This window comes from Tiliqua scincoides, chromosome 4, assembly GCF_035046505.1.
Source record: "Tiliqua scincoides isolate rTilSci1 chromosome 4, rTilSci1.hap2, whole genome shotgun sequence".
Classification (NCBI taxonomy): Eukaryota; Metazoa; Chordata; class Lepidosauria; order Squamata; family Scincidae; genus Tiliqua; species Tiliqua scincoides.
In genome coordinates, this window is record NC_089824.1 from 170,656,436 (window position 1) to 170,680,328 (window position 23,893).

Below are 23,893 nucleotides of genomic sequence, written 5' to 3' on the forward strand. Positions count from 1 at the left end.
TAAATGCAGGGTTAAAGTGTAACTATTGTAGATAACTGTCATGGCTTCCCCCAAAAACCCTGGGAATTTTAGTTTGGTGAGAATAGTAAGGAGTCTCTTTTAGGATCTCTAGCCCCAAGCTACAGTTGCCATACTCTTCCTGGGAAGAGAAAATGTTTGTTAAACCCATTTAAGTCTGCAGTGTTTATACATCCATGAGCTAAAGGGGATCATTCTGAAACAGGTATAGGTTAAAGGTAGATTGCAGGCTGTTATGGTGGTTGCTTGTGTCAGGGCTGAATGGAGCAATCTGTTCAGAGGTGATGTTTAGACCAGGTTCTAGAGCAGTCATTTTCAACCACTGTGCCGTGGTACACTGGTGTGCTGCGAGTGGTCCACAGGTGTGCCACAGGAATATGGGGGAAGGTCATTTATTAATAGGGCCAATGGGAGATGTGAGCCCCCACTGGTAGCATGGTGTGCCTTGTCAATTGTCAAAAACCTGGTGGTGTGCCTTGACCATTTTAGTGCCTTGTCAGTGTGCCGTGAGATGGAAAAGGTTGAAAATCACTGTTCTAGAGTGTGCAGACAAAGGATCCAAGGGGCTGGAGACAGTTGGAGAAAGGGTCAGGATGACCACTGGATTCCCCAAATGGGAGGGGCAATATTTGTGGGGCTTTTTGAGATGACAAGTTGCTTGTTTGAAGAATCAGCATGAGGTAACTGTAATATAGGACCAGGCAGGCTGCTATTGATTTCCTATATCACCTGGTCTCTGCCTGGTCCTGATTATCTGCAGTACCTTTTTTTTAGTCATCTTCTGAATAGCACTGGAAAGATAAAGATAGCAACTAACTGTCTGAGGGTTGCCTTGACCAGTGCAGGGGGTAAAGCACCTGGGCCTGTCTGCTGGAGACCCTGGTTGAAGACAGGCGTACCATGAGACTTTATATCTGGTTTCAAAAAAAAATGCAGGACTGTGCAGATCTTGCTCTGATCCAGCAAAGCACTTCTCCTGGGATTGAACAAAAGTGCCTAGTCAGAATCATGCAACATAATTATGTATGGCTTAACTGCTAAGTGATCTTGAGTAAGCACTTTTGTGTCATATATTTAATATGCAACCAGCAGGTGACATGGATCCTTCAGTTTTGTGTGTGTCAGTAGACTGTGAAAGTCAGCCCACTGCTGTTAGAAAGTATGTTTTGAACAGCATCTTTATGGTTTAATCAAATCTTATGAACATACATACAATGATTTGAATTCATAAATCTTTACACCACCAGCCATAAACCATTCTTAACAGGGCAATGCTTATTTTGAAGAGTGGGGCATGGAAACAGCATGTCAAAAAGTGAGCATGATTATGTGCAGTGAATACACTCTGACCCTGTCAAAAGGGGAAGGGCTTTAAGCAAACATGGCTGACTGCTATTTAGTTTTCAATCACACCTTTAGATAACTATTATTGTGGTTGCAGGTGGATTTGAAGGGTGGGGCCTTACAGGGCAGTACTTAATGTGCTGGAAAGACACTGATGCAATGTGAAAGTTCTTTCTGTATAACCATCAAGTGGGCACAAGATTATTCCTAAAGTCACTGTTTCACATACTACTCTTAAGACAGAACAGGATTAATTTCTGTTCTGGTAGGGAAGTAAATACTCAGTTAAATAATGGATTTGAGACAAACTTTTGTATTACAAATCTTTCCTTATTCAGAGTGCCCAGTTGGTATTACTGTCTGGTGACTGCTCCTTGATGTGAATGAAAGGAAATTGTTTAAGAAAGTGATTTACTAGAATGTAGATACTGGGGGGAGGCGTAGCAAAATGAACTGGAGTGGGGCCTGTTAATAATGCTCAGCAAAGGCTAGAATTAGGGGGCCAATTGGAGTGATGCACCCTCGTGGTGCTGCTGGAATTTACTGCTGGAACAGCTCTAGCTCTTCATGGAAGAATTATTTTGCTGAAAGCACATGACTAACATAAAAAGAGAAGCTGAGCATAGAAAGGGAGGATGAAAGGGATCTGAAGATAATTTTAACGCTGTACTTTCATACTTTAGCATTACAGATAGTTCTAGCCTGCATATAGAAGCAGCTGGTTTGATTATTCCACTATGGAGGAGATACCCATAGAACAGTGGTTCTCAAACTGGGACGTTGTGACACCCCTGCCTAAGACCCATGACTCTACCGCCTTAACGGGCAGGGGGAAGGCAGCGACACGATCCCCAGGATTACATTGCTAAGTGGGGGGTGCAGGGACTGGCATGTACTTACCAGTCACTGCAGCAGCCTCCCGAGGGTGCAGGGAGCCCTGTGCGACCCTCCGCAGGGCTCCCAGAACTGTAGAAAGTGAAAGCAGAGTGATCACGCCCCACTTCCAGATTGTGATTGCAATTCAGAGGTGGGGCGTGATCGCTCTGCTTTCACTTTCTGAAAGTTGGGGAGCCCTGGGGAGTGTCGAGTAGGGCTCTCTGTACCCCTGGGAGGCTGCTGCAGAGACTGGTAAGTACATACCAGTCCCTGCAAACCCCCCCCCCTTAGTGATTCGATCCTGGGGATCGCGTTGCTGCCTTCCCCGCTCCCCTGCACACACTTACAGTGGTTCACAAGCTCCCTGAGAATCAATCAATCAATTTTGTCTTTCTAGATCTCCTTTTCTTAAGTCTTATAAACCTAGATGGGTCCCAATAGAGAGTGTTGTTTTAAAAGTGGGTCTCGGTGCTAAAAGGTTTGGGAACCACTGTTCTATCGCATTGCCTCAAGCAAGGACAGTCCTTTCAATGGAGGCAAGCTCACATGTTTGGCTGTGACTCATCTGGCGATGAGACAGAAAGACGATGCATATTTTGGGTACGTTGCTGCAGATCAGAGAATTGTACATGTACATGTACAATTGTACAGAGAATTGTACTAGCTTTAAGGTGGGGTCAGGGTAAAATAGATGAAATTTAATGTGAGTCAAAAGTTGTAGGAGTAAGTGCTCTGGTGGCAGACACATTAGGAGGAAAAGTGCTAAAAGTTGCAGCTTTCATGTCTCCCCTTGTGCTCCCTTAAGGAGATTTTGCAGTTTGTGTGATCCATGGGGTGTTGTGAGACTGCATTTGCAGTTTTCATGTCACAGTTCGAGACCAGCAGCAGTTCTAATCTTCCATCACAGAGTTATGTATTCTGACCATCAACAGTGGAATCGGTCTGGTCAGGTACCATCTGAGGGCCTTGGCTGGACTGAACCCTGAATCCTCAGTAGAGCCCATGAACTATCAGGATAGGTGGGAGTGTCACAACAGTGGTGTAGCTGGAAGGAGTGCCATCCTGGGGCACACCTTTCAGGGTCACCCCCTTACCTGCTCCACCCCCTTACCTGTACCCTCTGAATACATCCGGATCATCCAGAGGGTGTTCTGAGTCCTTCAGAAGGCCTTGGAATATCACTTTTGGTTGTCTGGGGAAAACTGGAAGTGATGTTCTGAGGCCTCTGGAAGGTCTTAGAATACCCTCCAGATGTGACAGGAATGCAGCTCTGGTCACAATCAAAGGGGGCACGGGAGTGAATGAGGAGGGGCAGGACCCTGGTGGCATTGCCATCCCCCACAGAGTGCTGCCCTGGTTCACAGAATCTCTTTGACACCCCCCTACCAACAGGGCCCTGCACAACAGGGCACTGGTAGTATTGGCTAGAGTTTAGTTTTGGAACAATTTTGGCTGAAAACTCAATGTGATTGTCTTACAGTAACAGTAAGCTCTTCTGTTACAAAGTCCATGAAATACTAGCAGCTGCTGGCCCATTTTCCAGCCATCCTAGATAAATGGGTCTTGTATGTTTCTCTGAAATGATCTCCAGTATCGTTGATGCTGCCTTCCTTCAGCAATCAATGTTGTTGCCCAAGTTCCCTCAGCCCTTTTAATATGCCCTGCTAGACTAAACAACAGCTATGTAAAGCATTATCTGAATGTGGCTATATTGATCTCTTTGAGTTTCATCCTGCAAAGAAAGTAAGTACTGATGATGAAATGCTCACCTATGGGCTTAATTGTAATGAAGACGTTAATCCCACTACTAAAAGTGGCACCCAAATTTTATACAGTAGTCACACAATAATTGCTTTTGAGCAACCTATTTGAGATGCTCAGTCTAGAATAGATCATGCCTTTTTAATGTATGTGAATAGTTAAAACTTTTTGGATCTCATCCAGCACCTTCAGAACCTTTTAAAACACTTAGCTGACAAGAGGGTGGTGTGACTTGTTTCTCACCACAATGTTGTCTATTGTTTCGCAATCAGTCTGAATTCTCACACACAAGGATTGCTTCAGGCGTCGTCCTGTGATGTGATTTTTCAAAGGTGTCTTTTCTGAGCAGTCGTCATGGCTTGAAATAGAATAATGCATGGTACGAATACTACAGTTCTAGAATAATGTATATATTGACATCTTAATTAGTAGGTTATTCATATAAGGGAGGCCCCACTTACTACTTGCATTTGTTCATGCAAATAGCTCATACATAGTGTGATCCTAGGACAAAAGAGGATATTTTGGCAGGTGCAACTTGTCATGCAGAGTCTAGAAAAAGCCACACCTAGTAAAATTTTCTTTTCTGTACATCTTTTAAAGGTACAGGAGCCCTTCTTCTGTTGTATTGCCTTTTGCTTACATGGATTTTGAGCCCTAAGTGTTGTCCTATGCCCATTTGGATTGTTCCATATTGGCATCTTTCGGATTCATCCCAGCCACTGCTTTGTAACTCTGCCCACAAATGTGGGATTTCTATTTCTGTGAGCTCCCAATTGACACCATGCAATACTGAACTCAAGCACAACAGGGGCCCAGTCAGGACCTGTGCTAATTAACAGTAGCTGATCTTCTTTAGATCACATTGCACTAATTGCTTGATTCTAGCATCTAGGTAAAGAATCCTGTATGGCCTAATTATTGCAAGATGCTGTGAATATCCCCTAATCTTTGACTGTCTTTTCATTTTAATACAGTATTGCCGAATCTGCTTCTACAGTAAAGATGATGTTAACTACTTCATATTTACACCATTCACACTTGTGTCTTGGAATAAAACAATTGGCATTGAGAGAGACACTTTTCCAGGGTTCAGGAAAAACCAGAAAAATTATTTTCTGGTCTTGTTGCCTTTTCATTTCTGGATGCCTTTCAGAAGCTGCAGATTGACTTGTGGTCCTCTGTTCAGTTCATTTATTGTGCTGACCATGGGCCATATCAGTAGCATGACAATATAACAACTTGGACGACACTGGTAATTTAGATGGTAGTGTAGCCAGAGGGGGAGTGCAAAACAGTAAGTACTTCAGGTGCCGAAATGCACTGTGTAAATGATTCATCCCGCTTGTTTTCGGTGCCATTCTGGACAGCAATGGCAATACGCAGGTGCTTACTGAGCCAAATGGTGTCTCCTGTACATTGCTGTTGCTGCCTGGAATGGGGCTTACTCCCAGGTAAATTACAGGATTGCAGTCAAAACATACCATCAGCTACTAAAAGCAGTTGGCTTTTGAATATTGTAGATAATCAGTAGTTAATTGAGTTTCAATGTACACTTATGCAAGCTGGATCTACAGACTGTTGAAAGAGAAGTTATATAAGTGGAGTTGACACTTAGTTTACCTCTTTAAGCCCATTCAGTGACAAGAATGCAATCCTTTGTGAGTACTGCTGTTCTGAAAAGCATAAAAGGAGGCTGTGTCTGAATTTAGTTATAGGGAAGGTAATCATTGTGTCTCTAGAAATGTTTTATTTTACGTGTTTGGTAGTCTCCGATTCTATGTTCAGTAGCATAGCTAGAGGGGGGCAAAACGGTAAGTACTGCAGGTGCCGCAATGAGCCGTATAAGTGAACCCTCCTGCTTGCCATTAGAGCCATCAAACTCTGTGGGGCTTACTTGAGTAGACATACATAGGCTTGCACTGTTAATCTTTATTACTTAAAATATCAATAAACAATTGCCCAGATGCACTGAAATGTGTCCATCAGCATTTGTTTAGCTATTTCTTTAAATGATTTTTGTGCAAATTAATTTTCATGTTTATCATAATAAAAGCTTCTAATATAGTTATTGATACTGATCAGTTTGTTTCCCAAGTTATTGTCCTGTATTACTGAGAGTACAGTTCAGTAAATTGAACCCAGGTCTCCAAGTCTCAGGTTTACATATCCTCCTGTCTTTAACAGAGGTACATTGGAATGCTCTTTGTGCTTTGTTTTTGTAACACTCCTATTCTCATATCAGCACTGCTGAGAAGGGATATAAAAATCCACCGCAGCTAGACTTGAGTCGAGTTCTGAGTCACTGCCCCCTTTGACTCGACCTGTGCATGAGTCTTAGTGGGTGGCTGTGGGGACTCAATGAGAGTGTTTTTGGGACTTTATTTGATTTGAGTCCAGAGACTTTTTGATATAGGTTTCAGGCATGGCTTCACAGAAAAAATGGAGGTCCTGGCAGGTGTATATGTGTATGTGTGTGTGAGAGTTCTCATTTAATTACTCTCCCATCAGTAAACAAGGCGGGAGAGGGTGGGACAAACTGTGTGAGTACAGGGACAGAAGCAGCAAGTGGGAGAAGGGACACATGCAGCAGCTGGGAGGCTTATCAGTATACCCTAATCTTTTGCAGCTCTACTCAGAAGTAGTCCCATTGTGGCCGGTGATTCAATGAGCCTGCTGGTGTCGTGCCATTAGTTTCTCTTGAATGGGTAGGAACTGCCTTCCCCCCCCTTCTCTGTTTACTTGTCCAGGGAAAAACCTTCATCCAATGATCATCCAATGATCATTATCCTTCACAGATGGACAAGAGAGCCTGCTCCCTCCTCCCTCCCCCCTTCTACTTGATGCAAAACTAAAACATTAACCCTTCCTGGTCTCCTGGCTGGAACTTCCCTGCTGCTCACCTGGTCTGAATGATGGCACCACAACTTCTTTCAGGCTGCCAAAAAAACCACAAAAAACAAGCACCCAGACACACAGATTCGAGTCTGCTTGTGTGGGGAGTCATTTCTGAGTCTGTGGCCTCAGGCTCGAGTCAGTGCGAAAGTCATAGGCACGGCCTGACTCAAAAACACATGTTTTTGCAACTCAGGCTCAAGTCACCTACTTGAGTTCCCATTCCTGCTGCTGAGCTTCCCCTTATAAATCACTGAAGGCTCTTTTCCATCTGTTGTATGTTAAACTGTGTATGTATAGATAGTTATGGGGGGCAGTGGTATAGTGGTAAATTTTAAACTGCGGAAGCTCACATGACAGCCACCATAGTCATGCCCCATTAAGACTGTAACGACAACAACAACAAATCAACTTTGCATTTCTTCATCTGAATATTTTATTTTCCTGCCACTTATTTCTACTTTGAAATATGATGTACTTCATGTAAAGATCTAGTTCATTTCACCCCAAACTCTTGGAGTGGTTTGCAATAGTTTTAAGACAAATGCGTGAAAACTGCAAAACGAGAACAAAAAGTGACAAATAAGTATACAAGTCCAGCCTATTTATATACTGATTTTTTATACATGGATTTGACTCAACACGAATGGCCCCTGCAAATGCGAAGGAATGTGCTGATCCCTGGAGAAGGCGAAAATGCATCCCTTTAAAATCAGTTTAAAAAACTGAACAGTCCTTTAACAATAGCCTCCTTATTGAGAGAGAGAGAGAGGGGGGGGGCAGCTGGCTGACAATCCATCAAACCTTCTCTCTCCAGGCGACCCCTCCCTTCCCCCTGAGCATGTGAAAAAAGGTGATCACTTTGCATTGGTGAAGGGAGGGGCTGAGTGAAGCACCTTTGTAAGCACTTGGAGGATGACATTGATCAATTGTCTTCTTAATGACTCTGATCTTACATCACAAAGGTCATCAAGGCTGTTTTTAAATCACTGGAGCAAAGAAATTTGTTTTTTAAATTGATTTGCTATAGTGCGTTTTTTTTGCCATCCAGGGTGCTTGGAAGGGAACCCACGTGAATAATTAGTCTCAACCTGTAACATGTATATTAGAGTGCTAATCTGTGCATGTGTGCTCAGAAGTAAATCCCACTGTGTTCTACAGGACTTACTCCTAGGTAAATTTACTCAGTGTTATAGTCTTACAGCACAAGCCTAGAGAAGCCTGTTCAGAAGCAAGTCCTATGGACAATCCAATCCTATTGGGTGCATATGGAGGTGGCTCTCCCACCCAGGCTGTGTTGGAGCAAGTAAGGTGGCAGTGGGGATGGACTGTGAGCAGTTTTGGGGGGGTTGGACTGTGAAGGGGGAGGGCAGGGGCAGTCCAATGGTGGGGCAGGCTGGATCTTGACAGCAGCAACACACTCCAAGATCTTATCTCTCTTTTTGTTCCGGACCTGCTCCCTGAAGCTTCTCAGGCTTAAGCCAGCTGACTAGCAGACATAAGTCTGAGGACACCCATTGGTGGCCTACAAAGAGGTAAGTAAAAATACTTACCTATCCCAGGCCATCAACTTAGCCCCCACCATAGCATACAGTGCACACTCCAGCAGCTTGGCTTTATAGCATAAACTGGTGGGGGATAGGATTGGGCCATTACTTGCTGAAATTAATGCTGAAATTATTCTGAACGAAACAGAGGTCCTCCTGGTTCAGAGAACTATAACTCACATGTTGAATTGTGAACCTGCCCTGAATAGGAGTACACTCTCTCTGCAAGAGCAGGTTCTCAGCTTGGGGATCCTTTTGGATTCTCCATTGGTCCTAGATTGCCAAGTGCTCCAGGCAGTGGTTAGGGGCAGCTTTGCTAGCAACAGGGTAGTGTGCCAGATGCATCCATGTTTGAGTTTGTTGAGCAACATCCATGTTGTTGAGCAACATCCATGTTGCTTTGGACCATGGTGGCTCATGCATTGATGACATCAAGACTTGACTACTATAGCATGCTTTACCTGGGGCTGCCTTTGAAGTCTATCTGGAAACTGGAGATAGTGCAGAATGTGGTGGCCTGTGTGGTCTTGGTAACTCAGCAATTTGACTCTGTCGAACCGTGACTGTGTTGGCTGCCAGTTTGTTTTTGAGCACAATTCAGGTCTGGTTTTGACCTTTAAAACTCTTTGCAGCTCATGACCAAGTTATCTGAGGAACCATTGTCTGGTCATACTTCAAGGGCTGCCCCCAACTAAAGCCTGCTTGCTAGCAACAAGTTGCAGGGCCTTCTCTGTAATGGCACCAATATTATGGAAGTCCTTCACCGCTGCATTGAAAACTGTGGCTTTACTGGAAACCTTCCGGTGGAGACTAAAAACATTTATTTTCCAGTTGGTCTTGCCACCTTAGTTTTAGTTTGAGTATTGTTATCCTTGCTAGTTTTAGATGCTTTTATTATTATTTTTGTTATTTACTGCTACTGTATTTTTATGTTGTATGTTATGTTCTTGTATTGTGCATGCCTTTATATTTTCTATAATGTTTTAGTCTGACTTCTGTTTTATTTCTTATTATTGTTAACTTTCTGGCACCAGAAAACCTTTTTATTTGTTCCAACTTTTTTTTAAGTGTATTTGGTGATTTTATTTTGGCTTTTCCTTTTACAGCAACGGTAAAAATACAGTTACAAATGCTTTGTATTTTTTGATTGTAATGACAGTTATTTTGTTTAATGTTACAAACCACTTCAGGAAGTTTTTATCTAAAAAAGTTGGGTGTGTGTGTGCATGCATGGCCTTTTACTTCTACTGCCCAGGGTCCTTTGGCCTGAGTGAAATTTCTTTTATCAGTCTTATTTAATTGTATGGGCTAACTAAGGGCACCCTATTCATCTGGTTCTGGGTGGATAACAATAATGATAAACAAACTGAAACACAAACCATGCTATAACCAATTACACAGGCCTACACACATTTTGTTGTTAGACCTATTCTTGGGTATATTTGGGGTGCCAAATCCAAAAATGGCATCGGTTTTGCTTGACTGGTTCTAGTTTTGGGGGCACACCATGGCCACATATGCTGATACAAGCAACTTCCTTGTAAGGAAGCCATGGCATTGGCTTTCTCATGAGGAAGCTGCTTGAATCGGCATATAAGGTGGCTTATGCCATAACCCCAAAAAGAGCCATTTGGGCAAAACCGATGCCATTTTTGGATTCAGCACCCCAAAAATATCCTAAATTCCTTCAAACATCCTTGGCAACTAAAAAAAAATTTTTTTTTTAGGCCTGTGTTATAAAACAGACCCCCTCCCAAGGCACCCTGGAAGGGCCTAAGCTCAGTGGTGGAGCATTTGCTCCTGCATTCAAAAGGTCCCTGGTACCTCCCATTGAAAGAGCCTTGCACAGTGAAGTGTTGGATAGTTGCCACACTTCAGAGAAGACAATTCTGTGTTGTAGTTAGAATGTTGGAGTTGGACTCAGCTTCATATCCACCTTGGCCATGAATTTTACTGGATGATTTTGAGCCAGTCACTATTCCTTTGTGCCAAACCAACATCAAGCAATAGCTGTGGAGATGGAAGGAGAGGGAGGGACCATATATACTGCTCTGAGCTCCTTGAAGGATGGGCAGCATATAATGGTGCAAAATAAAACCAAAAGTTGAACCAATGGTCTTTCTTGCCTGAGCACTAAATTGTAGTTTAAAAGTTTTAACTTGATTTTTTAGAATGTATTCAGTGGAACCTGAAGGGGTAAGGAGTTCAACACTGGGGATGGGGGCTTGGTATGTTTTCACCACTCACACTTGATGTGCCAAGGGTGCTGCGATGAGGTAGCCCCTGTGGACTTGTAGCAGTGGGGACAGGGTGCCCCCCCTCAAGTATGTGCCAGGTACACCTTAGTCATTACTGTTTTTGTCTTTGCAAAATGAATACTGGTGACTCACTGCCTTGGAATCAGAGCTGCCTTTGTCTCATATACTTTCATTGTGGAAGATTATTCCATTGTGTCAATATAATAAAATAAAAAAAAAATAAAACTGACATTTGCTTTCTTCGGAGTGCTGTTAAAATGGCAAGAGTGAAACTGTCTGGCACTGTTTTCTGATGTGGCATCGTGCCTACTCCAAGGATGTGGGTGGTGCTCTTATGCTGCCATGATGAAAACTCATCCCTAGAAATTTGGGGGACTTTGCTGTACGTGTGGCATAAATTAGATAGCAATGTGTAGCATTTCTACAGTGCTTTGGTGTGGTAGTGCCCTCCATGTGCACTACTATGGTAAACTTTACTGGAGCTCTGTAAGGCAGATTAGTGTGGTTATTTCTGTATTGTAGGTATACATAGGATTGCAGCCCTAATAGGTTTGTGGCAGAACTTTAAGCTGGACTTTGAGTTGTGGCAGGACTCTTAAGAGCTGCACAGCAGGCAAAAGGCAGGCCTTCATGTGGTTGTGGCAGAGCAGCTCTCACAGGGCCCGTGCAGGTAGGAGGGGGCTTGGGGCAATTCCAGTGCTGGGATAAAACCTTGCATTGGCTCCTCCCCATGCTGCCCAACTGCCCACCCCCTGATGACACATGGGCAGCATTGCTGCCTTCAGTACGGGGAGTTCAGGATCAGCCTGCCCAGTGGGCCCTTGGCTAGGACCCAGCCTGGCAGATCCCTGATGCTGCCCCTGGTTTAATAATAAATAATAATAATAAACTTTATTTTTATCCCGCCCTTCTCCCCAAAGGGACCCAGGGCGGCTAAACATTTAGAGGGATGTTTGCTATGGAGTTTAAAAGAGGTTGTGTTTCCTGCTGTGTGGGTGTAGTGTTAGGTAAACCGATATTTCATTAGTTAATAATTTTCAACAAGCATTAGAAGTCATCAGTAAACAATGTAGATCAATGTAGATTTTAAAGGCAGACACATCTTGCTAGATGGGTATCCTTAGGAGCAAGTCAACAGAAAAAATGGAGGGGGGTTTTAGTTTTTGGGATATGCCTTGCTTCTTCTCCATAATTGGGGGCCTTAGTGAGAGCAAGCTATGGAGTGGTTTTTGATGGACATAGCACTCTGTAATTTCCTTGGCGTGAAGGACCATGTGGTACACACAATGCCTATTTCTCCACCTCATTGCAATTTCTCATGTTGTAAATATAATCAGCTCAGAATCTGACCCACACCCACCCACCCACCCACCCACCCACGCACGCACGCACGCACGCACGCACGCACGCACAAGCAACAAGCTTGTAGGGCTGACAAAAGAAGGGCAACAGCTCATGAATGAAGAGCATGAAACTACTCTGTGCCGTATTAAAGCTTTGCATTTTGATTAGCAAAATAGTTTTCTACATTGATCTGGAGATTTAAATCTAAAGCACATGCTGAATTAGTCTTCTTCAGTATGCTGAGGTTTAAGGATACTGTGCACAGGTTGGCAGTAATTGTGGCTCTGAGCCACTTCTCTACTGGGACGTGTTCAAAAGGCAGAAGCTCCAAGAAAAGTCCAAGGGTTTATTGTGTCAGGACAAGCAGAGTTCAGCCCTGGCATCTGTTATACCAGGACTTAATTCTGTTACCTGTAATAAAGGATGAAGGGACTCGGAGCATGAGCAGACAGCACTTCTCGCACCACTGAGTTATTCTTGTGAATCCTCAAGCATTCTGGAATGGAGGAAGGACTTTCGGATGATGAACTGTTGTTATCAGACAAAGGTGAGCCCAGCATCTTTTTTTCTAAAAAGGGAATGAGATGTCTTTAAGTCAGGGCTTTTCAAACTGGGGTTTCGCGACGCCCTAGCCTGTGGACCCTGGCCTCTGCCCCCTTAAGGGGCGGGGGCAGCCTGGAGGCAGGGAGGAGGCAGCGGCGCAATCTCCAGGATAGTGTGACTCAGGGGGCTGCAGGGGCTTGGATGCAGTTACCCAAGTCTCCTGCAGCCTCCCCGGGGTACAGGGAGCCCAGTGCAACCTTTGGCAGGGCTCCCCACAGAAGTGAAAGTGAAAGCGGAGCAATCGCACTCCACTTCCACTTTAGCAGAGGCGCAGCGCAATATATACAATCCTATGTATTGTATATAGGGCGATGGGTTTTTCATGGGGATTCTACAGCTCCCCTGGCTGGTTTCCGTGGCTCTCTAGGGATCCACGGCTCACTAAGAAAAACTTTTGTGCCACCCTTTCTTATTTTCCACACTTAATGTCTGTGTATCCACATGTGATCAGATGAAATGGATTTTCAGGATGGGTAAGTGAAATTCAAGTTCATAAACATTTTATCAGTATAATTAAATGGAGAAAGTAGATCATCAAATACTTTGTGAGGTGGGCAGACAAGAGTTGGAATGCTGACTTCTGAAGATGTGAGAGCTGTGGGTGAAAGGCATATGCTGTGAGATGTGGTCCCAGTATTGATGAAGCTGTGCAAGAGGTAAGGGTTGTAACTGAGGTATTCATATTTAGAAAGTCAAGCCAAAGGCATAAATAAGAAAGATTGTACCTTCACATGAACTTTTCAAAAAAGGCAGGTGTGTTGCAATCAGTATGTTTATGGATTTGGCAGCTTTGTTACCAGTAATCACAGAGGAAGCCTGTGAAATGTAGGTATCAGGTGGAAAGTCAATGAGGGAAGGGGTAGAATTACAGGAACAATGTTGTCTTACTAGCACTAAGTGGCCTGTGAAATGTCCCATGAGCTGCATGCAATTTTTTTCCTGTTACGCAAGTCATTTAGCTCAGAGTTTGGGAGCAATGGCTCTAAGTACCATGTGAGAGGGAGCTGCAGACCCAAAGTACCCAGACAATGCCTATAGCTGGCATCACTGGGAAAGTTGTTTCAAATCATATACAGAAGAAGCTGCAGCAGGCAACTGCAGTGTTTATGTTGTATCCATTCCATTATCACTTTCTTTAAATCCCTTTTTTAAAACCCATCTTTCCCATAATGCCTTTGACACAACATCGAGGTCCTCTTACCCAATTGTAAAGAAGCTTAAGTACAAGTAACTGAAACAACCACATATTTTTCCCCTTCTTACACCATCTCCATTTCCCTCCCCTTGCTCTGTTGTTTCCTTTGTGTCTATAGATTGTAAGCCCCTTGGGACAGGGGCCTGTCCTCTCACTCTGTGTACAATGCCATGTACATGGATAGTGCTATATAAATAAATATTAATCATCCTATCCAATTGAGTAATTGTAATCTAGTCCAGCACGGGTTTTATAATGGACAAAAAAAGAAAAAGAAATACTTCGGAAAGAACAAGGAAATGTAAAAATGATACTGGTCTTTCCTAGCTGAGTTGAAGATATTGTTACATATCAAAAACCAGGAATTGTTACTTCCAAGATTTACAAAAGGGCACAGCAGCTCCCCATCATGCATTTGAGTCTAGTTGCCACCTGTCCAGTTCTTGACTTATCTAGCCAGATTGCTAATACCCAGAATTTTGCGCGCGCGCGTGTGTTTCATTTTTTACTATTTCAACACAATTGTTTAGTTTAATTAAATGAAAGGTAATATTCTCAAGTTTGATTTATTGATTAAAACATTAAAATGGCTTAAATATTTACATCAGACAAACTCAAGTAATTAGGCTGCATATGGGTAACCCCTCCCAGCCTTATCAGCTCTTGCTCCATGTCCTCATATAGACACACTTCCTCCAAGCCCTTCTCTCCATTGCCCATCTGTAGTAGGGTAAGAAGGGAGAATAAATGATTTCCAAGAGGAAAGAAGTGTGAATGCATCTTTGCTCTGTTTCCTTTCAGCCTCCATGCAAACACAATGCCCTTCCTATACTAAAGGGAGCACACACTTCATATTCAAGCATAAAATCTCACTAATTTCAAATGGGGGGAAGTGAGGCAGAGAAGTATGACCTGAATAAGAACCTTGAGATTTGTATCTCAAGGGCGGTCCTGGAGGCAGGCAGGCAGGGAGTGGAAAGCGGGGCTGGGACCCGTCTCTTATGCCGGATCCCAACCCCCATTCCCGAGCAGCGCACGAGGTGGCACAAGTCCAAGGAGACCCATTGGGGCTGCTGTGGCTTACCCGGTGGTAAGGAAGTTCCCCCTTAGCTCTAGCTGAACCACTTTGGGGCTGGGCCCTATGTTGTGCTGGATACAGTGCAGGCCTCCTGGTCTGCCTGTTCCAGCGCAAGATAGGATTGTGCTGCACATGGCACACAAACTGCCCCTGCAGTTCTATAAGCACTATGCAACTCTATGGCTACAGTGGTGTTCAGTGTGATGTGCAGGATTGATCTTTCTCTGCTGTCAACAGGATGGGCTTTAAAAAAGCAGCTGTTTTCAAAAATATGGACTTCCAGGAAGCAGTTATTTTTCACATTTTTATATCACCCTTTCTCCAAGGAGCTCTGGGTGATGTGCTTTTGTCCTCATAGCACCCTTGTGAGGTTGGTTAGACTGAGAGATGGTGACTGACCCAAGGTCACCCAGAAAGCTTCATGACTGAGAGAGCAATCCTATAAGTCTCATTAGAGTCCATGGGGCTTACTGTCAGGTAACTGGATAATATTGCAGCTGGGCAGCCCAGTCCTATGCCCCAGTACTGCCACGAGGGACAGAGGCACAAAAATGACCACTGCTGTATCCTCCAGGGCCAGTCCATCAGCTGGAGTCTCCTCAGGGTAAGAGAGCATTTGTTTCCTTACCCCATGTTAAGCTCCACTGGTGGCAATGGGTGTCCTTGGATCTGCACCCTCTGTAAAGCGGATGCAAAACCAAGGAGGTCTGTGCTGGCTTGCAACAATGGGAGGGAGCATAGGATCCAACAGCAGACTCTACCACCGCCTCTGCCCTGCCCCCCTCTCAGGCCCGATCCTTGCCTTGGTCCACCCTCGCACCCTCCTCTCCTTTCCCCTGCCCCGCATTTGTTTATTCATCACATTTATATCCCACCTTGCAGGAAGAAAAAAATGTATATAAGACATCCAGGTCTTCCCAGATGTCTCCTCTCAAGGCTTTATCCAGACCCAGATCTGTTTAGCTTTAACAAGGTTGCTGCTTCACATGCCTTAAGACCAGGTGTGAACAGTTTGACAGCCCTGAAGCAATAACAGTAATGATGCAACACAGAATGGGCAGAAGATGAAAATTAGCTCTTGGGGATGAATGCACTATAGAAATCAAGGGAAATGAAAATGTAGAAGGTGCCCTATGAATCTGGCTAGGAATGTTTTGGCTTGTGATTTACGATCTAATTGCACATCAGTGCTTGAAATGAGCTTCATGACTTTGAAAATTTAACTGTAATAGAGAAGGTTGCCAAAAGAAAGCTTTTTTGTTTGAAAACAGCTTTTTGATGTCCAATACTGAAAAGACAAAATGCTGTTTGCTTGTTGCCTGAGCAGAATGGAAATTGGGTCAGTGAGAAGGCCAAGGACACATCAATTAAGTGTTTGGTAATGGTTGTGGGATCCATTTGGTTTCAGTGACATTGGTGTTATCTTGAAGTTGCTCCGTTAGCTTCGAGGAATAATATGCTCAGTTTGGATTAGGCTGACTGAAAGGAAGGTCTGTCCAATTTTGTTCCATCTTATCTGATGCTTCCTCCTTCTATCAGGATATTGCAGCATTCTCTTCTTGTTGGAGCTTGCAGAGTCCAACTGAGTTGGAGAGCACAAGTCCACATTCCAGTTGGTGAAGCAACAACTAGAAATGCTCTCTCTTAGATGGATGCCTGATTGTAACGGCCTCAACTCAGGGGAGGGAGAAGGGTTTTTGTAATCGTCATAGTTTGTAGCAGCTTAAAAGTCTTGGACTAAGAGACTTGTTGGCCTATTTTTCTTTCTTAAGGGTAGAGGCAAACAACATGTGTTTTCTGGGATTGTTCCAAGACACTCAAGAGGCCATTACTGCTAAGTGCTTATATTTATTTCCCAACTCTTACTTGTTCCAAAACAGTAACATTTCAGTGTTGGAGAAAATATGGCCTTTCAAATGAGGGAGGCGGTGAGATTTTTGGATTAATTAATTAATTAATTAACACTGATATCCTGCCTTTTCATGAGCTTACAACATTGTACGTGGCCTTTGAAAAGCTTTGAAGTTAGAAACTTCAAAAGCTATAAAAAGCAGCAGCAAGAACTTCTAACTTGTGCTGACTGCCAGGACCGTGTGGCATCAGTTCTAAAACATCTGTCCTGGTCACCTGTCTGTTTCCAGACACAATACTAAGTGTGTATTTTGACCATTAAAGCATTACACAGCTTTTTAACTGGTCTTTAAATTTATTCACTTTTTATATTGGCATTTCGTGTTATTTTAACTTTGGATAGGACGCTGTATTTTGAACAACTCAGAGAGTTTACTGGAAAGTTCTGTATGAATTAATTAAATGAAGGATGCATTCGTGTGCCACTCCCATAATGTTATGAGGTCAAGGTCATAGTAGCACAGAAAATTGTTATTCAGAAGGGAGGTATTTGGATTCCTTGGCACTGAGATGGGATGGGCCAATGCTTGCAACAGTGATTCCTAAAGCCTTCCATAAGAGAACATTCCACACAGCATAACCAAATTAATTTGTTTTTTCATGGGATGTGCATCCATCTAAGCTGGATATCCACATCCTTTAGGGTGCCTTCAAAAATGTCTCTTCTTAAATTGCATTTTGCATTTCTCTGCATCTGTAATGCAAGAGTTAAATTTGCCTTGACTGGAGTGTATTTTAAGACTGAACATGGATGCCTGCCTTTTCTAGCCTGCATTAATAACAATTGCAAGTCACACACCCTAATTTAAAAGGCATTTTCAACAACACGCCTTGTGTTTTTTCCCCCCTACTAGTGGAAATTTAGGTTGGCGGGGGCAGTGGCGTAGCTAATGAACATGTAGTCCGGTGCAGAGCTCAAAATGATGCCCTGGAAGTGATGTGACAACCAGAAGTGACATCACGACCGGGCTTTTTAAAAAGTGCAAATTGGGGAGGAAACCTGCCTCCCCCCCCCCAGCAATTCACCACCCAATTGATCTGCCACCTTCCCCCAGCCAGAGGCATAGCTAAGGCAGCTATCTGCTACCTGGGATCAAAGAAGATTTTGTATCCCCCCCACGACGAAATCAAATTTAAGTAAATAAATAAGAAGTGTGCCCCTTATGGGTTAGAGACACTGTGCTGGGGTGAAGAGGAATGTTTCTTCTCTCCCTGCTAAATATAAGAGGAGCACCACTTGAAAAAGTGTCTCTTTATCAGCTGGAGTAGTTGTATTATGATACATGAAAATGAAAGCTGACTCATATTAACACCTTATTGGTTCCATGTTGTATCATAATAACATCTCATTGGCTCTCAGAACAATCAGTTTCATAGGTCAGTTTTGAGTTAAAATAAATCCACCTTTTGTTCCTTGAGGCAGTTGTGTTTCATCACAACACATGAAATTCTAGGTTGTGGCAGTAGTTAGGAGCACCTTTCACCACACTCCATTTGGTGATAAGACTGTAGCCACTTCTGTCAGTTGTAGACCAACCTGGTGACCGTTTGATACCTGTTTAAAGTGTATTCTTGCAGATCATAATTTAGTGAGTCAAAACGGATGAGTTCAAGTCCTTCCAGTAATTGTGAAAGATCCAGATTTATAAGACACACTGATGTTTATGAGCACATTCAGCTTTGATTGCTCTGGTTCTTAGTGATACAACAGAAGTCAAAGTGGGGTCACTTTGCTTGCTCCTCAAGTCTCTCATCAAATTTGGCACAAGTATGAAGGAGCTGATATGACTGTATAGCCAGCATACAAGTGTCTTTCAGTCTCAGCCCCATTCATTGAACAGACACAAATTTTATGTCTCTGGGGAGGTGTGCATAGTAAATATGTTGTTGTTGTTGGCATCCTTCTGTCTCGGAAGACTATGGTACTGCGCTCTGAATAGTGGTTCTGGAACAGAGTGTCCTCTCCAGTGCGCGAAGCCTGGGTAAAGTGGATATGGAGGATAGTCTGTTATCCATGCAGCAAATCCCCCCTCTCCACGTCGCTGAAATGGTCCAATGGAAAGGCAGAGGCCAATACGGTTGGTTCCAGAGGCATCGCAGGAGTTGCCAGAATGTGACTGTGTTCAGCCATGAGCTGCCTCAGGGACTCCGGTTCTGGATTTTGCCTCGAGGTTGACTCCTGAAGCCTTTTCCATAACTGGATGTAGCCACAAGGCAGTGGAGGTTTGGGATCAGAGTTTTCCTTCTCTCAGATGAGCTGTCTACCCAGGCTAACGAGACCCATCTACCCGGTGGCTGTTTGGTCACCTCTTACGACAAGTACAGCCAGATGGAAGGCCTATTCTTATTCCCCAGCCCCCAGGGGTTAATAAATATGTAACCATATGTAACAAAATATGTACATTAAACAATGTTTACAGTTCTGAAGAAGACAGAAAACAAATATTAAAAAATGAAAATAGCTAAGAGGTATAGGCACATAGAAAGTGATTGTGGCTCCTGCAATTAAAAAACAAGTTTGAGTAGGAACATTCCCAACACCTGTGATCTACCTTGGTCTCCTCTTGATTTATGCTGACACTTATCTGAGTGCTGTTTCAGTTGGAATTCTAATTGCCAAAACACATCCAGGACTTCTGTTTTTCCTCCCGGGGGGGGGGTTTGGTTGGTTGGTTGGTTGGTGGGAAGTTACCAAACCGCCTACCTCACTATCATAATTGAGAGAGATTCTCTTGACAAATAGGAAATAAAATTTTAATTGCATTTAGCGTTTATTAGGCATTGTTGCCTGTAGAGATTAAATGAGTTATTGAGGAGAGACAGAAGGGAGGAATGATAGCTCTGTTTTGCATATGTAGGCAAACTCGGCTGCTTTGAATACACAAAGTCTCACATTCCATCCTCAGTGCCTCCAGTTTGAAGAGTCTGGGCAGCAGATAGGCTGGAGACACTTGATGTCCAGGAGTGTAAGGGGTGTCCTTTGAGCATCTGCAGTGCAGGTTAAGAGGAACAGCTCTGGGGGCAAAGATACACCCTCCCACTGCATGTGAATGGCGTGCTTTAGAGTCTGTTTAGGGGCTTACTACTTCCCCAACGTACGGTCATCTGACATACGTATGGCTCTGTGTGCTTTTATGCCAGCACAGTAAGGTCCTTTGCTGGTGCTTCTACAGTCGCAATAGCGCTAAGCTGGCGAGAACCTGCAGTTCCAACTGACATCAATTTCAAGTTACAAACAGACCTTCAGAACTCAACCTCTCCATAAGTTTGGAGGCAAACTGTGTGATTTGCCCAGTTTGGCTATCAGAGTTGACTACAATACTATCATCCTAAACCAGGGGTCTCCAGACTAAAGGCCGTGAGCCGGATTTGGTGTACCTAGAAAAGCCTCTCAGGAGCAGCAGTGGCAAAGCTTTACCTCTCTGTCCCACTGCCTCTCATCATCATGTCCGATCTTTGTAGAAACTTGTGCTGGGCAGCCACTTCCCACAGGAAATCAGGGTGCAGAGCCTTCTGGGGCAATCGGCAGTGGAAGCCACACCAGAAAGACTTTTCTTGGTGCACTATGGGCCGTAATTTGGAGACCCCTGTCCTAAACCATAGAAGGAGAGGAAGGGTCCAATGCATAAGTGGCAAGAAAGGAACATGCGAGTCCACAGCATGTTCCTGACACTTCAAACCTGCTGACAGGGAATGTAACATCTGAACTGAGAGCTATAGCAGTTACAAAAATATAGGGAAGGTTTAATGACAGTTATAGCCCATTATGTGGACAAGTCCTTGGCTAATAAATAACAATGACTGTAATTTCCAGTGTGAAAGAAGAAATTGTAATTGGTAGGATGCTTTGGAAATGATTATGAACTTAATGGAGGTGTTGCTTGGCACTCAGAATGGAATTGTTTTGCTGTCAGATATGCTTGCTGTCAGCAAGATATTGCACTCAATTTGTGAATGACTCAGTGGCCTGATGTGGCTAACCCCAGTTGTTTAAAATAACAAATTGACATTTTCAACAGCATAAAATCAGGCTATATAAAATTGAGGGTTTTACATTAGCTGTCTGTTTTAGAACTACTGTACTTGGCAGATGGTAGTCATATTTCCAAGTTTAGTTCTACTGCTGCATGATACAGAAGGTATTCGTGTATTTTGAAAAAATAATTTCTTAAATGATATGAGGTTTATGGGCTATAGGTTACAACCACTTGTTCTGGGCACATTCTTAATGGAACAATTAATAAAATATGTCCACTCAAATTGTTGAGTGTTTTACAGCCCAAGAGTTTACAGTTAGTTGCAGGTCTTGACTTGAATCGACTTGAAGAGTAATTGCTACTTACTATTGTGGTTGACATTGACACACTGCTGACAAGATGCCTGGGTGCTCAGAAAAGGGAAACTGGTGTTTAGGAATTTGTAAAGTTTGTGTTTTGTACGGAACTAGTGCCCAATAATTTGATGTTGGCTCCCCAAAATTTGAGACTGGTGTGAGGAATTTGAATTATTTTTCCAGCCTTGACAGATAAAAGTCATCCTGAGCCTTTTGTTATCTCCATGTCAAGTAAAATGGACCAGAGAGACTGTAGAGCAGAAAGCTTTCTGCTGAGGCCACTGAAATAACTATAGATCACAGTAAAATACAATCATTGAATGTTTCATTGCTTGTTTTTCAGGCTTGTGGATGATCGCTGTGTGGTTGAACCGGCAGCTGGGGATTTGGATAACCCACCCAAGAAGTTTCGAGGTATGAGTTCAAGCACTACTATTGACTTTTTTTTTTGGTGGATCTGCTGCTGTTTTGGTTCCTAAAAATTGTGCTCTGTTTAGATACAAACTTGCAGTTTATTTTAGCTATTGCTGGCCCATGACCTCTTGGTACTTGGTACTTGGTACCTCTTACCCCTGCTAATTGGGTAAGAGGCACTTTTTCAAGTGGGTGCTCCTTTTTTTAGCAGGGGGAGAGTAACTGGCCCACCTCACCCCAGCACTGTCTGTTTTAGTGGCTGTCTGCTGGTATTCATTTTGCATCTTTTTAGATTGTGAGCCCTTTTGGGACAGGGAGCCATTTAGTTATTTGATTTTTCTCTGTAAACCGCTTTGTGAACATTTAGTTGAAAAGCGGTATATAAATACTGTTGTTGTTGTTGTTGTTGTACTTGAGGCAAACTTCAGAAAGCTGCCTTCCCTCTTCCTCATTATGGTACCTTACGTTGCTTTACCCTTCTCCCCCCACTCCCTCTATTGGAAGGGGAAGTGTGGAGGTGTAGCTCATCACTCTCTTCTTCTCCACACTTCCTCTTCTACTCTGTCCCTTTCTTTCTTTTCCAATCCAGGGGGTGGAAGGAGGAGCAATGGCAGCAAGTGGGCAGGCAAAGGTGGACTTCTCCCACCAATCTGCATTTTCATAGCCTCATGGATGGGCCAACTAAAAACAGTGATTTTAGCAGTGAGACAGCTAAGAGCTAGTTAGATAAGATTGAGTGTTTTGTAAAAGTCAATTTTTTATATTGATAAATATGCGAGCCTTTGTATTGATGATTATTGTGTTTTTTTTTTGTGTTAACTGAATGATGTATGTTGGAATCTGGGGCCAAACCTTATGTGTAACCTGTGTTCTACCCACCCAAAGTTAAACCTATTTCCTTTCCTGTATCTGTAATAAATAAATAAAATATATATATATTTTTTTAAAAGAGACAGCTAAGAGCCCAGTCCTATCCTATGTTCCAGCACTGATGCAGCTGTGCCAACAGGGCATATTCTGCATCCTGTAAGGGAAGGGCAGTCTCAGAGGCCTCCTCAAGGTAGGGGAACATTTGCTCCCTTACCTCGGCGTTGCATCCCAGCTGCACCAGTGCTGGAAAGTTGGATTGGATTTGGTTCTAAGACAGTTACAAGTCTACCACCATTGACTCTAATTGGCTGTGTGCTTAAAGGAATGCTTCCCTCCCCCCCAGTCAATTCCCTATTGCTCTCTTAGGTCTTGTGTTGAGCAGTCCTTGGAACTTAAAGCTTTTCTGTGTAAGAACTGACAAACTAAAGATGAAAGCGGTTGTTTCCAACTTGTTCATCCATTTGGCATGTTCAGATTTGCACTCCTTGAGATTGTAATTGTCTTTGAATTCTTTACATTCATTCAACGTTGTTGCAAAAATTGATTGAGGTTCACAGATAGACTTCATGCCTAATCTCACTTCAGCAATTTAAGTGAAGTTGATTTGACTACTGCAAATAGAAATATAATTAACACTTTATTTACTTGCTGCATTGGAAAAGTGAGGTGGGAAAGGTGAGCAGACTGTGAGCCCAATCCTATGCATGTCTACTCAGAAGTAAGGCCCATTACAGTCAAAGGGGCTTACTCCCAAGTAAGTGTGAATAGGATTGTCGCCTGTGGCTGTAGTTGGTGCTGGTGGAGTTCTGATGAAGCCTTGCTCTGGGCCACAGGGTTCTTCTTGCCTTCCCCAAATGGTACATTAGATGCTACCACTGTCACCTGTACCAAGTGTTTAAGGTTCACTCCAGCCTGCTTCTTCTCCAACCCTCAGCTTTTGCCAGTAGAAACAGGAGCAGAGAAACTTTGCATCTATGTGTTCTGCCCAGCCTTTCCTCCAGCCTGATTTCTTTGATAGTTATTGTTGATTGGAGGCCGAGCTGATTTTCTCTAAATGATAACGCAGAGGTAATTGTTTAAAGGGAAGGTCTGGTTTTGTTGCTTTGTCTCGCACAGGCTGCGAGCAAGTTCAGGGCCACCACCTCGTACGAGTTGCACACAGTGAGTGGCAGCTCCACCCAAGAATAATAGATAACCTAAAAGAAAAACAGAGCAGTGGATTACAAAACTGAGGCCTACCCAGACTTGAGGCCCAGCGAGCATTTAGGATGTCGCATATCATTGGTTGCAGCACGACAACATCACAAAACTCATGCTTCATCAGCACTGGGGACAGATATGTCAGTGCGAATATTTAGGAGTGAAGCATTAAATTTAAGAATGGAATTGTCAGAGCTGGTGGAAGAGGGAGAATGTTTCATAGAGGACTAGAAAGTGAGAAACGAC

General features: G+C 43.4%; 1 protein-coding gene across 1 annotated transcript in view; it reads left to right on the forward strand.

Annotated features, from left to right (window-relative positions):
- Positions 1 to 23,893, forward strand: part of ITPR3 (inositol 1,4,5-trisphosphate receptor type 3) — a 110,321-nt gene that overhangs the window by 11,392 nt on the left and 75,036 nt on the right. Inside the window, exon 2 of the mRNA XM_066625290.1 lies at positions 21,507 to 21,577. Within this exon, the coding sequence (XP_066481387.1) occupies positions 21,507 to 21,577 (71 nt within the window). The remainder of the gene's footprint in view (positions 1 to 21,506; positions 21,578 to 23,893) is intronic.